Source organism: Phaseolus vulgaris, chromosome 1 (assembly GCF_051622355.1).
Source record: "Phaseolus vulgaris cultivar YP4 chromosome 1, ASM5162235v1, whole genome shotgun sequence".
NCBI lineage: Eukaryota > Viridiplantae > Streptophyta > Magnoliopsida > Fabales > Fabaceae > Phaseolus > Phaseolus vulgaris.
The window spans coordinates 2449539-2464515 of record NC_143498.1 but is presented as its reverse complement, the minus strand read 5'-3'; the positions used below and the strand labels follow the sequence as shown (position 1 = coordinate 2464515).

Genomic DNA, 14977 nt, shown 5'->3' with positions numbered 1-14977 from the left:
TGGATGTAAAACTTCTATCAACTTTTGTTTGTGATATATAATTTCTTTATTTTAATATATAGCGTCAAAACTAAAATATTGTTTTTAAAACAAATTAACATGTACGATTATCATAATCTAATTAACTAATACATGAACATGTGAAAATAAGTTATTTACTAGATAAGATAAAGTTGAATTATGCAGTTCTTAATCCATTCGATTAAATTTCATTAATCAAAATCCTACAACAAAAGTCTTTTAAAGGTATCACTTTGTTTATTTTGACAAATGATCATTTTGGATAAGACATTATTAAAATAAATGATGAAAAGATCAATGGAATGTTAATTAAAGGGTTTGTTTAAATAATTAAAGGGTTTGTTTACATCCTTAAAGATTGTTAAAGAACATTTGAAGTGTTTTATCAAAAAGATTGCAAGATAGAATAAAAAATTGTTTCAAGCGATTTCATTTCAAGATGTCTTTAATCAGTTGTAAACCATTTTTAGGACTTTATAAACTAAATTTTATATAGTTTTATGTTAAGTTTAAGATCGTAGACAACGAATGATTTATTCCAAGTCTTTTTAGAAGGGATTTTCATGTTTAACACACTTTTTAAAAGATATTTGATTTTGATTGTTTCTTACTAATTGATGGATAGACAAAATAACATTGTCTACAAAAACAAAATATAAACATTTCATAAGTTTAGTTAAAAAAATAACTTATTTTATTCAGAATAATGTTAGATTTAATCAAATTTGATCAAACAAAATATAATGCAAGAATTTTGAAATTTAATATATTATAAATTATAAATAAATTGTTTAGTTTATATTTTTACAATAGGTTTTTCTTTTTAAATTTTAACTTATTGAATATGAAAGCGGATTTTTCAATTCGGATTACCATTGACAATTAATCGTTCACTTTCAATTTTAATTTAATGAATATCAAATCCTTTTTAATAAAAAAATAGAGACTTGAATACTAATTTAATTTTCATAAAATGAGCTAATTTTAATTTTCACATTTGTAAAAATAATAATTCTTATTAACTATAAATCTTTATATATAAATGAATAAATGATTTTTTTTAAAAAACTATTTTCTAAATAAATATATATTGTTTCTAATATCCCTAAATCTTTTTAGAAAATCTGGAATTACAAATGTGATTCTAATCTGATAATTATTTATTTCATGTAGTCAAATAATGGAGGTTTGTTAGTTAGTTTTGGAAAACATAAGCACTATAAAATAAGACAATTATTTTATGTATTTGAGGAATAATAATCAAACCAAACTTAATTGGGGTTTGGAAGGATGGAACACGTTATCTTATATGTTAAATCTGTTTAAAGGAGGCTTGTGAAGGAGAGGATGTTATAGTGTTTAAATAGTTTTGGATGTATAAAACGAAATAAGTTATTTACTTGGGTAAACTAGTGAAATTTCGCCATACTTTCTGCAATTTTATTTTGAGTTTGTATTGCGCTGAAAAAATTCACACAAGTACTTTCATAGTTCCAAATTTACACATGTCGCGTTTTGTTCCAAATTCAGTGGAGATTCTTGCATGGAATTTCAGGAAAAAACTATTTTGGGAGAATTTTTCAGAAATTTTGTGCAAACCAAAGCTATCCTCTACCAAAACTTGTGAAATTTTGCCCTACTTTCTGATATTTTATTCTGGGTCCGTATTGCGCTGAAAAAATTCACACAAGTACTTTCATATGTTGTTTGCACCCAGGTAAGTAGGCATGTCCACAAACAAATCACAAAAAGAAGATACGGAGAAGGAAGGTCATGACGTTTTGTTTTCGAAAAACTTCACTCCTGGTCTGGGACTTACCACGCCTTACTCCTTAGGTATTTTGGTATAAAAATTTTACAAGACGTTCGTCACTATGTCTATTGAGTTTTGGATGAGATTTGAGCCCCGGATTCGTCCCAGAGGATTGGCAATAAATTTTTTATTCATCACTGTCAGGGCTGAAAGGAAGGTTCGTTTGTGTGCGAAACTGTTTGTTTTTTTTCGTGGGTGAATACTCGTCCGTTTGACCTGAAATTTGTCGCGTTTTGTCCCAAATTCAGTGGAGATTCTTAGGTGGATTTTCAGGAAAAAACTATTTCGGGAGAATTTTTCAGAAATTTTGTGCAAACCAAGGCTATCCTACCAAAATTTGTGAAATTTCGCCCTACTTTCTGCAATTTTATTCTGGGTCCGTATTGTGCTGAAAAAATTCACACAATTACTTTCATATGTTGTTTGCACCCAAGTAAGGAGGCACGTCCACAAAAAAATCACAAAAAGAAGATACGGGGAAGGAAGGTCATGACGTTTTATTTTCGTAAAACCAGTTTTGTTTACTCCCGGTCTGGGACTTACCACGCCTTACTCCTTGGGTATTTTGGTATGAAATTTTTACCAGATGTTCGTCACTGTGTCTGTTGAGTTTTGGCTAAGATTTGAACCTCAGATTCGTCTCACAGGATTGGCAATAAAGTTTTTATTCATCACTGCCAGAGTTGAAAGGAAGATTTGTTTGTGTGCGAAACTGTTTGATTTTTTTCGTTGGGGAATACTCGTCCGTTTGACCTGAAATTTGTCGTATTTTGTCCCAAATTCAATGGAGATTCTTAGGTGGATTTTGAAAAAAAAAATATTTCGGGAGAATTTTTAAGAAATTTTGTGCAAACCAAGGATATCCTCTACCAAAACTCGTGAAATTTCGCCATACTTTCTGCAATTTTATTCTGGGTCCGTATTGCGCTGAAAAAATTCACACAAGTACTTTTATGTGTTGTTTGCACCCAGTTAAGGAGGCACGTCCACAAACAAATCACAAAAAGAAGATATGGGGAAGGAAAGCCAGGACGTTTTGTTTTTGGAAAATCAGTTTTGTTCACTCCCGGTCTGGGACTTACCACGCCTTACTTGTTGGGTATTTTGGTCTAAAATTTTCACCAGACTTTCGTCACTGTGTTTGTTGAGTTTTGGCTGAGATTTGAGCCCCGGATTCGTCCCACAGGATTGGCAATAAATTTTTTATTCATCACTTCCAGGGCTGAAAGGAAGGTTCGTTTGTGTGCGAAACTGTTTGATTTTTTTCGTGGGCGAATACTCATCCGTTTGACCTGAAATTTGTCGCGTTTTGTCCCAAATTCAGTGGAGATTCTTACGTGGATTTTCAGGAAAAAACTATTTCGGGAGAATTTTTCAGAAATTTTGTGCAAACCAAGGCTATCAGGCTTGTGAAGTAGAGGATTTTATAGTGTTTAAACAGTTTTGGATGTATAAAACGCACGCTACCTTCTGCACTTTGTGCTGAAAAATAAGTTATTCACTTGGGTCAATTTGGAAGGTGAGATTGTGGTCCAAAGTCCTTTGTTTAGTTTTTGCATGATGGAGGAGGAGTTTTGTCGTCATTTGTATGGATTGAAGTGCGGCTCGTGTCCTCACAATGTTCCTTTAGTGATTTTTTTCCTATTCAGACTGAGTAATGCTCTTATTTCTGCAAATGATGTGTGGGAGTGTAGAAGCATAGGAACAATGTAATCTTTATTGGGTTGTGGTCGATGTTTTAGAAGTGTTTGCCGTTTCAATTAAAGACTTGAATGGTGTTTCGACCCTCTAGTTTGTATGAGGATGATTTATTAACCTATTTTTTCAGGTGTTTGTTTTTAGTGGGTTCTCTAAATCTAACCATGTAGATTGTTTAAGTGGTCTAGTTTGTTGAGACTAAAGTAGAATCACAAATGAGTAATTCATATTTATTTATTTTTTATTATCAATTAAAAAATATTTCCACATTAAATTTATGGATAATTGATTTTGTTCCACTGCGAAATTCTTGTGTTTAATCAAATTAACGATAGATAATAATTACTGTATTTATAATAATCATAAAAATTTATTAATAATTTCAAATTAGCGGATGACACGAAAATATCTATACAGTTAATGTATATAAATTCTTATCATTTAACTGTTATTTTAAATTAAAATAATTACTTATATAAAAAATCAATTAGGATAAAATTATAAAAAATATTTATATTCATTTATAATTTAATAATATTTTTTATTTTAATAATCATATACTATTATATAAAAAAATATACATTATTTAATGTCATCTATTAATTGGACAGTTTACCTCCTAATAAATAAAAAACAATTCCTTTATTTATTTAATAAAATAAATAATTAAATTTTCTAATGAAAAATAACAATTACGTAAACTTTTTAATACTATTTTTATAAAATTGTATATGTATATATTTAAAAAAAATATGTAACTGACAATTTATGAAAAAATAATTAAATTCACATTTAAGAATTATTCAGTAGTTTAAATTGAAACAGTTTTAAATAGTGCTATGGTTTGCATAAAAAAATCAAAATTTTAGAATTCATTAGTAACTTATTTTAAAATAAAAACATTTAGACACCATCTATATTTGATTTAACTTCATGGGAAGACAAATAAAAACATGCAATTAATTGAACCAATGATAACATGTAAAGTATAATTATTTTGTAATGCAAAATTAAATAAATAAAGATGTACTTAAAAAGTTATTATAGCATTTAACGTGAATACAAACTCATGTGAGTCATATCAGACACATCCCAATTCAAGATATTTAGAACTGCAGGAGAATTAACCAAAGATAACTTGGCGAATGTATAATTAAATTAGACTGTATCTTGGTTGTGTCACATCATCAACTATAATATTTTGAAACTGGACGATGATTTCAACCCAAATAAAAAGATACATATTTACGGATTGAAGTCAAATGAAATTCCATCTGCTAAGACTTAAGAGTTGAAAGCATTGGGAAAAGTGATTAAATGAAGAAATGGATTTGAAAAAGGGTAATATTAAGATAAAATGAATGTCACCGAGAAGTGTCAAAACAACTCCTAACATTAGATAACAAAATTGGTTAAGCAGATCCAATAAATGCTGCTACTGTTGTGTATAAAAAAGAACATAAAACACCTAAAACGGGAAAAAGCATTTACAAAGTACGACCAAAATGTATTTACATCTACGGTCAGAACCTCTTCAATTAATCTTCTAGAGTCTGGATCTCACCCATCATGATCCGGTTGCTCACAACGTTAAATCCCAAAACTGAAGGGCTGACCTTTTTCCCCTTCTTACCTTTCTTCTTTCCACCACCTTTAGAGGATCCTTCACTGTACTCCACATCCTGTATATCTGCATTAGCTGATGCTGTCCGAGCCACACCAGGTCGAGCAACTTTCTTGTCATTCCTATTCTGAAAAGCTATGTCTAAAACATCGGATGGTAACAACTCCTTGTAATTCAGGAATTTATCAATGAATTCATGGTCAGGATCATATGATCCAAGGTTTTCTGTAAGGAGCAGCTCAGCTTCTGATCTGGATTGCTTCAAGCAAAATTCAAGGAAGCTTGTATCTGCAATAAGCCATGTACCCCCCACCCCAACCAAAAATAATTAAGGGTTATAAAAAAACAATCTATGGTATTTAAAGAATAAAATACTTTCGAAGTGGTTACAATAAGTACAGCCTAATCTATAGTGCCATTTAAAATGTTGAATTCAAAACCGATAACCCTTCAAACTAAACAACTACGACCTAAGTCTTAACGATGGACATACCTTTTGAGCCAATAAGCCTAACACACTCACTCTCACACCAATCTCTGAAGTCCGTGGCCTCTGAAAATTTAACATAATTTCAACATTTAGAAGATTGTCAAAAGACCCAGACAGTATATTAGGCAATCGGCATGTACAATAAACAAATAATAAAGCATCCTTGTTTTACCAGAATGCTTTGTCATGGCATCTTTTTTCAATTTCTGCATTGATTGAGAAGAGGCGGGTGATGATGCTAGAGACCGTTCAGTTGGTTTGCCACTCACTGATTTCTGTCTTGTCAATAGTCCCGGAGAATTACCTCTCAAGGGTATGTTTTTTGAACCCGTCCCTTGGCTCGCAAGCTGAGGGAAATCAGACCTGCTCGAAGGGAAAACAAATAAATCAGCTATCGCTCATCAACTGTGCCACCAAAACTGGATGTTTCAATACACAAACATACTCAACTACTATTACTTCAGAGTACTCAAGTTTTAAATCAAACACCAAACTTTTTTAGGGGCAATAATCGAAGTAGTCCAAGAAGGGGGAAGGGGGGGCAACACACCATTCTCCAATCCCATAGTGAAAGAAGGAATGGGAACAGATTCACTACAGCTTAGAAGTTAAAGATAAGTAAATAATTTCTACGAATTTTACCAACAGGCAAGAAATTTATGTTTAGTAGCAGATGCCTTCAAAACCAAAAATTTCATGACCAATGCTACTACAAAAACACACTTTTCAATTTTCAACACCATCAATAATATAGAGACTCAATTTCCAGATCATCTAACAATAGAAACAAAAGTGGACATTTATCACATTCTTCCTTGTGTAATATTTAAGATGTGTTAATTGGTTGCAATGCTACTGCAAACATTTCTAAACAAAGATGTGTTAAAACAAGCTTAGTTTGCTTTCAAAGAAAGCCTATAAATAAAAATAATGAAAGTTTTAGATGAGAAGTTTGAGGGTAAAATTTTCAAACGCAAACACAAAAGGAGATAAGAGATCATACTGCTTAGAATCTTGCTTAGATTGCTCCATTGGACCCCAGAACAAGTCATCATCCCCCTTGTACTTTGATTGAGAAGCTTGGGTATTTAGCTGAATTGGAGAAGCAGCTTTAGAAGGAGAGGATGCTGAAACTGACCATGAAGATGCACTATTACGTGTAGACTGGGTAGGCTGAGATTTCTGAGGGGGAGGAACTGGGCTCACAGGAATTGCAGAAGAGGCCTTTTTCTCCTGCTCCTTTAGAATGTCCCTCAATGAAGTTGGTTTTGGAACCTTACCAGAATCAGTAGACCAAGCTGGAGAAGGAGACGAGCTTGGTGGTTCTCGCTCTCCTTTCCAAAGAACAAAATCACCCAAAGAGGGTCCTGCAGGGATGACAGGCAACTCTTCCTTCTCCTGCTGAGCCCAACGGGAGCTTTTTCCCTTTTCATTGGGGCTTGAAGCTATAGGTACATCAGATGATGCAATGGGCAATGAAGCTTTAGATCCTGAACCCTTAGATTTTGTTGACTTTTTTCGGCTTCTTTTAGTATCCTTCGCCTCAATAAAATGGCCGTCATCCAATGATTCTGATTGTACAACTATATTATGTGAGGGAAATATACTATCTGGAACCTCAGCATATATTTCATTAGATTTCTTTAGAACTTCTTCTGCTAATAGATCATGCAGAGGACTTTTCTTGCTCTTGACATTTTCAGAAGTTTCAGATTTAACAGAATTCTCAGTGTTGCCTCCTCCATTGGCACTTTCACTAGATACCTTCACAGAGTCTGGATTGGACACAACCCCAGCCCAGGGACTTGCCAGGCTCATTGAATTTACAGAAACAGCAACATCCGATACAAGTATTTCTGTTTCAGCCTTCCTCTGTTCTTCCTGTTGAATTTCTAAGAAAGATTTTGGTTTGAAACCAGGAGCAGGTTTCCAAGCTCGTCCAGCAGATACCTCAGTTTTCTGTGTCAAAAAAGAACTAGCTGCGTTGGCCTCACCCGCATCAACTGTTTCAGTTATCTTTCCAGTAATAATATCAGGCCAGCCACCAGCCTCTGGGACAGCACTTCCAGTTCGAGTTCCTTTAACTCTTGTTTGTTGCATATCATTTAATGATTCGTCCATCTTAGCTTCCCCAAAATCACTTAATTTTGGCATTTCAGCTTCTGTCTGCTTTGATGGCTGCAAAGTCACATTTTTTACCACTCCTTTTGTTTGATCAAAAGACTGGGATTTGGTTGATTTTTGCTTCTTAGATTTCTTCTCACTAGCCTTTTTAGGTTCTTGACCTTCAACCTTTCTCATGTCTCCCAGAGATGGCTCAGATAAAGTGCTGTCCCTCCCAGCATGTTGCTCTTGATACACAATATCCAATTTAGCCTTCACCTCCATACCAGGACCACTCACTGGTGGTGACACATTAGATCCAACTGTAGATAAGGCAATGTTGGATGCAAAAGACTCCAGATGCCCAGATTTTTCACCAGATTTAGAAGTTGAAGCCAGGACCCCAGCATCAGGCCTAAAATTGCTGGGCAGCAGCTGTTCCACTGACTTAGCAGTGTAATCAGAAGAAGAAAGAGGCACAACAAGTGGTTCCTCTTTTGATTTGTTCTGATCAAGCAATGGAGAACCGTCAACATGAGTTGATGATACTGGGAAAGATTCCTTCTGATACTGATCATTAATTTGTTCAGTAAGATTAGGGACCCAATTTTCTGGATGATGAGTATCCCCAAAAAATTGGTGTGGAAGACGAATAGAAGCTTCACTGCTTACATTAAAACTTGTATCTTGACTAACTTTAGGTGGTAGATTCAAAGAATTAGAATTATGCTCATTATGCGCATTGGGGATTGGTGCCTGAGAGCTCATGGGAAAGATCTCTTGTGGTTGAACTTGAGAAGGATCCACACGCAAATTCCCTATCGGTAATACACCTTGCAACTGTCCATAAGATAAATTGCTGAAAAGCTGGCTAGACTGTTGGTCATGCAACACTTGAGAAAGCAGTTGTTGCTGTTGTCGTAGTAGCTGCTGCTGCTCCTCCTGCTTCTGTTGCTGCTTCAGCAATAGCAGTTTATCAATCAAAGGGATCTGCGGTGCTTGAGAAGCCGCTTGAGAATGCAGTTGCAACAAGTATTGCTGTTGCAACATATTTAATATCTGCGGATCTTGTGATAAACCCGAAGAAAGTAGCTTCTCCGCTGCCAAAGCATTATTTGGGGTATCTGCAGCAGCTTGAGACAATAAATTGCTTAAAGACAACTGGTTTTGTGCCGGCAGCCTTTGCTGCTGAATTCCAAATGGCATTTGAGGAAAATTTGGATCATGAAGCAAGTCAATTTTATTCTGTAGGGGATCCAATGCACCTTGTAAGGGATAATTAGGCCAGCCAGCAGCACCATTATTTTGGCCTGCAGATGTCCTATCAGATAAACCTTGGATGATTGACATTAACTCAGAATTTTGGGATGGAGGTTGACGAGAGTTATCACTCCCTGAAGACAATAGTTTAGAATGCAAGGAGGCATCTGGGACAACATCCGCTTTTGGAGCAAATGAAGCTGCATCACGCCCTGGCCAATATGGGTAGGGAGTAGGCAAGGACCGTTGTCGTTCAAGTGCCATCCTCTTAGCAAGCAAGTAAAGATTATTTCCATTGTCAACTCCTGATGGACCCATATTACCAGGATTATTTCCCATAAACCCTTGTAAACCTGAATTGAAAGCATCAAGATCAATGTCAAGCTTAAATATCTCAAAACATGCTAGTGTACAAAAATGGAGAAGATTAAAAAAAATCATCAATGCAGAAAATTATAATATAACTTAATTATCCAAAAACGAAGACCAAAATAACCAAGTATAACAAGTAAGAACCTTCTGACAATGCCAGGCCATCAAGGGGAGGACTGTTCTTGCTACCAGACATAAGTGACTCCAGAAACCTATTTTCAGCTTCGGTATCAGGATTCGGACGATGCCTAGAATCACTTCGCAAAATGTCAACCTCATTCAAACCAGTAAGAGTATTCCCAAATGTGCCAGAAATTTGTCGGCCAGGAATATCTGTGAAGTCATTTGGCTTTGGTGTAGAAAACCCAGGAGGAGGACGGGCTTTAGCTCTTAAATGGGGCATGGCATCACCAAGAGACAACCATGGTGAGTCAGCTGCTGAATTTTCCAGACGAACAGGTAAATCAATACCAAAATATCCAGCCTCAAACCATCCAATAATATCAATTCCTTTAAATGGACCTTGGATTAGACCCTTAGGATCTTTATACAAGAGGGATAACTCCTCTGGAACAGTCTGTTGAACTCTTCTGGTTTCAAGTTCACTGTCCAATATGCCAGACAACTGCCTCTTGATAACAGGATCTTCACTAGCTTGCCACTTACCTACTTCTTTGGAGTCAGGTAAATAACCCAAATTATTTTCCCACTGATTATGAGGATCTTTTGGCTGGTGTGAGTTAATATCCGTTTTTCTCAATCTAAGATCATTAGTTATATCTCTGCTATCGTGAAACTGGGTAGCATGATCAACAACTGGCATAGTTCGCCATGGAGCACCAGGATGAACAGCAGAAGTATTTCCTTCAAAGGACGAGTCTTTATTAGTGGAAACCTCTTCAGGCACTTTGTAAGAACCTCCATCTTCACCTCTATCTGTTCATTAAATATATTATGACAAAATAGTGGTAAGTAGAGAAAGAAAAGTATACTCCTGAAAAGCCAGAGACTATAGGGCAGCAGATATAGGTACGAAGAACCCCATTTATGTTGAAAGAGGAATCCTTAAAATGTGATATTTAACATTGTTCAAGCAGTAGAAATTGAATACATAAATGGGAGGGGGGGATCAGTAGTTAAGTTTGTTTAAGGCCATGCAAACCCACTAATTAGACCACTGAATTATTTAGAACTGAGGGTTTATAAACAAGTTACGTCATGAAAATATGGGTCAAAGGGTCAAAACCTTACTCTGTTTAAGGGTCAAAATCCTCACTCTATAACTACCTCTACAAGGATAAAAAAAACAATCTAGTTCCAAAAGTTACCCTGCACCCAAACCTATCTAGAAGTATATAAATGTATATCCAGAATTTACCCTGGAAAGGTGCACTTCCTGGCTTCATTCTTCTTGTATGAGTAAAATCAGATGAACTCCTTCCATCTTTTGGCACCTGAGGTGCACTGCTGCTAATTATCTCCCCTTTGTCAATTCCATTTAAGACAGACTGTTCAAACAGAAAAAAGCACACACTAAACCACTAGAAAAGGCAATTGCATTCAGTAATTAAAAAAGAAACCAAAGAAACCAATTACCAGTTCCTCAGGATTTGGTGCCAGTATAGCTAGAGGCTCCAACGGTTCATCCTGAGTAAGATTAGGTACATGCACAAAATCCTCAACTAGTTTTCTATTTGTACCCATACCAGTCACTCTGTACACATCAAGCAATTTTGTCCTGTTATATTTAAGGGGGCTAAGTTCTTCATGCCCACTATGAACCTTTTCCAATGCAGTTCCAAGGTATGTGCTACTCAAAGGGCTACCGAGAGAACCAACCCGGCCATGTCCAATACTAGAGACTGGGGGTGTATTCTCCCCACGACCACGCCCATAGGAAAATGTAGATACTGGTTTGTTTGGGGTTGTATGGGAAGGATCAACCCTTCCACGGCTTTGTGAGTAGTTAGATCTCCACGGCCGGTAGTGATCTCCCTCCTTCTCATCCTTTCCCTGACTGGAAATGTTAGACAGACCTTTTTCCAGATGTATATCACCATCTTTCCCAGAGTCGCTCCATTTTTCACGAATGCCCTCCGGTTCCTTGTCATCAGGACCCCAGCGGGTGTTCCACTTACTTTCACGCCGCTGATCAAAGTTAGTTTCTCTGTTTCCTGAATCATTCCATCTATGATTATCAGATGCACCGCGTCGTGCTTCTGCAAAGTTTCTTGCAGTCATATTATCTGTCCATCGATCCACTCTGCGAGAATCACCTACTTCTTTGTCTCCATCTCTCCAACGATCCTTCCTAATGGAGGACTTGGTGTCCCTCTCCTCATCGCGCCAACGGTCACGACGTCCACTTTCTGAGTCAAACATGGATGGCCTAAAGACATCCTTTTTCTTATGGACATCATGCACATCCTCTCCATTTCCAGATGTCTTAACAGTATCTGATTGATGGCCAAAAGGTGGGTTTAAGACCATGTGGCTCTCCTGAGTGGTTAGAAAAGGAAAAGGAAAAGGCAAAAGTACATTAGCAATTGAAAATTATTTCTGGAAAACTAAGGCGGCACCTATGTCTGATTTAGAGACAATATCAACAAAACTATCCGCAGACAACAATAGATGAATATGCAAAACTAGTTAAGCACACACCACAGATCCTGTTCCGAGTTTATTCTCCCCAGGCTTTGGCAGAAGCCACTGTGGTGAGAGCGGAATGGGATTGTCAGACCCTTGCACATCTGCACAAAATGGATAGAAATTTCAGTTATCGAAAAGAAAAAAGGAGATTTTAACTACTAAGTTCAAAAAGTAGAAAGCATGTAGCACAAAAGAAAAATTAAAAATATACAAGAAACATGTATGCGGACTTCAACCAAATATGAAGTTTAAAATAATATATAAAATCGCGATCAAAGGGCTAAAATATGCGCAAAAGGATCAGTCAGTATATTAAGCAACAAAAAATAGAATCTCATGGCAGCAACCTAAATCTGAAACCATGTTTCATTACTTATTTATCTAAAAATAATTGAGAGCAGGAAGTGGAATTAACCAATGAAAACAAATCCTGTTTCAACCGTAATGAAGCTAATATCCCTCCGTGTAAACCCCAATAGCCAATTCCAGCATTGACAACGACAAACTCGGACTTCAAAAACCGGCTTCCTTCACTGCAGTGTAAAACTCCAACCTTCTAAACCACAGTTCACACGAAAAAAGGCGCAAACAAAACAATATTGAAAAAAAAAAATCAAAAACAAAAAAAAAATCAAAATGTAGTTCAAAAAATAACAAAAAAAAACTCAGTTGCAAAAAAATATTCGTGAATGTCATTTCCGTATCGGAACCGTGGAAGCCGTTCCGTCACCGTTCCAAAAGCAAAAATAAAAACCCTAAACTCTCACCCGTAAACGAAGTGCATTTCGGTTGTTCACAAAACTGAAAGGAAGAAAAAAAGAGAGAAATGAAGGTTTGGGGAAACTAGGGTTTAGAGAAGCAAGTGATAAACCACAACTGAATGAAATAGAAGAAGAAGAGAACGCAAGCGACGAAGGAGGAGAGACGAAACAATGGAAGCTAAGACACACAAATCGTTGGATTCCAATCCAAAGCAAAAAAAAAAAAATTAGAAATGGAAGGAAGAGAGAGCGAGAGAAATGAAACCTTTGGAGATCTGCAATGGCGGTGCGACGGCGAGGTGGTGGCGAGTATCGGAGGTGGCGCGTTGTTCAGCCATGGATGATCAACGAGAGTTGGAAGGAACGAATGAAACGAGCAAGTGAGCACTGTGCGAACGAAAACCCTTCTTTGCGAGGAAAACCAAACTGGGAGGCCAAGGGGAAGAATATAGGTTAACCCTTTCAACACACTTCATAATGTGTGTTAGGGTGCACGTTAAGACCCTGCGACCCGCGCGCACGTTAGTGCCAACCCCTGTGATTCTCGGAACAAATGGCCACGCGCCTTGGACCTGTCCGTGTCCGACCCGCCGCGGGTTTTAGAGTGACGTGTATCTCACGCGCCTCTTTAATTATGGAAGATTTTTGCTACGTTGAAAATGAAATTTTTCCCTCGTATTTTTTCCATTCCCATCATTGGTGCGCATTTCACCCATGACCCGATTTATACGAAACGACTTTCGTTTCATGTGGTTATATCTGATTTATTAAAATTATTAAAAAAATAAAAAATAATAAACTTCTTAGGCTTTTTATAATCTTAATTAATAAAAAATTGTCTGGAAAATAGTTTGTATTTTTATTTTATTTTCAGTAATATTTTTAGTTTTTACATATCTATTCAGTTTAGTCAAAATATTTATAATGTTTTACTCTATAATATTTAATAATTAAATTAAATTATGTAACTGTTTTTTCTACAGTTTACTTTTTTTTTTACTTTTTTATATATTTATATTTATTTACAAACTGTTTAGTTTCCATCATCTATAAAACTTATTCATAAAAAATTTAAAGTGTTTTTATTATGTAATTATAATCATAATTTTAAAAAATATAACTATTTTGTCATATTTTATTATAACTTTGACATTAAAGTATTAGTAAGAAGTGTATTTTACGTATTTTTTATAATTTTAAGATAATTTTTGTAATATTTTTTGAAAAACAAAGTATTTTTATAATGATAATAAACTCAGTTGTTAAACTACTTGAAATATATGTTAGTTTTGTTTTTATTTTATTTTTCATTGTTAATTAAGTTTTAATTAATATAAATCAATTATTTTAATGAATATAATAACTTAATCATGTTTGACTAAAAATATAGGAACTGAAAAGGACTTTTTTGTTTTTCTAAAATTTTAATTTATTTTTTGGGATTATTTATGATTATAGATATTTTTTTGCAAAGAGGGATCTACCAGAGACGGAGCATGGCACATGGTGTGTGTAGGGTAAAATCTCAAGAATTTTTTATTTTTTTTTTCAAATTTTTGTGTTGCTCCTTCACACAAACTTCACGATATTATTATGATTTTTTTTTTTGTACTTTATTGCTTTATGTTGAATTTTGAATTTTACTAATATCTCTAACTATTATTTTAGCTTCATCATTTTGTTAATGTAAAATTTACAATTACAATTATTATATTAATTAATAATAGTTTCAATTGTGTTTAAAATTCCTAAAACTGAAGGGGCGTTAATTTTTAAACATTAATATGAATAATTAATGTCATTGATATTGTATTACTTTTATTACATATTAGTATAATTTTATTATTTTCATTCTATTTTTTAAATTTTATACAAACATTTATTAGTAAATATGTATGTATATAACCTTTAATGTTTTTAAAAATTCAAATAACTTTATATTCCGCATATTCTCCTCTTTTGATTTATAAAAATGGTTTGAACATGTAAGTTTAATAGAGACTTGTTTTTATAAATAATTATTATATTTTTTAGTTCAAATCTTAATTAAAATATTTTGTACGAAATTAAATTTTTTTAAGTCAAAAAATATTCTGTACCAAGTTAGTAAATAGTTTAATCACTATATACTAAAAAATAATTGTTATTTGTGCAATAAAATAGTAAAATATAATATATAACAACAA

At 34.6% G+C, this 14977-nt stretch overlaps 1 protein-coding gene across 1 annotated transcript; it reads right to left on the bottom strand.

Annotated features, from left to right (window-relative positions):
* Nucleotides 1–4907: 4907 nt before the first annotated feature.
* On the bottom strand, nucleotides 4908–13302 carry LOC137816419 (GYF domain-containing protein). Its single transcript, XM_068619550.2, has 9 exons — nucleotides 13057–13302; nucleotides 12043–12131; nucleotides 10978–11880; nucleotides 10760–10889; nucleotides 9526–10317; nucleotides 6650–9362; nucleotides 5819–6009; nucleotides 5650–5709; nucleotides 4908–5444 (listed from the first exon to the last, which is right to left on the bottom strand). The coding sequence occupies exons 1-9, from the start codon at nucleotides 13127–13129 to the stop codon at nucleotides 5071–5073; spliced, it is 5325 nt and encodes a 1774-aa protein (XP_068475651.1). The 5' UTR covers nucleotides 13130–13302; the 3' UTR covers nucleotides 4908–5070.
* Nucleotides 13303–14977: the final 1675 nt, after the last annotated feature.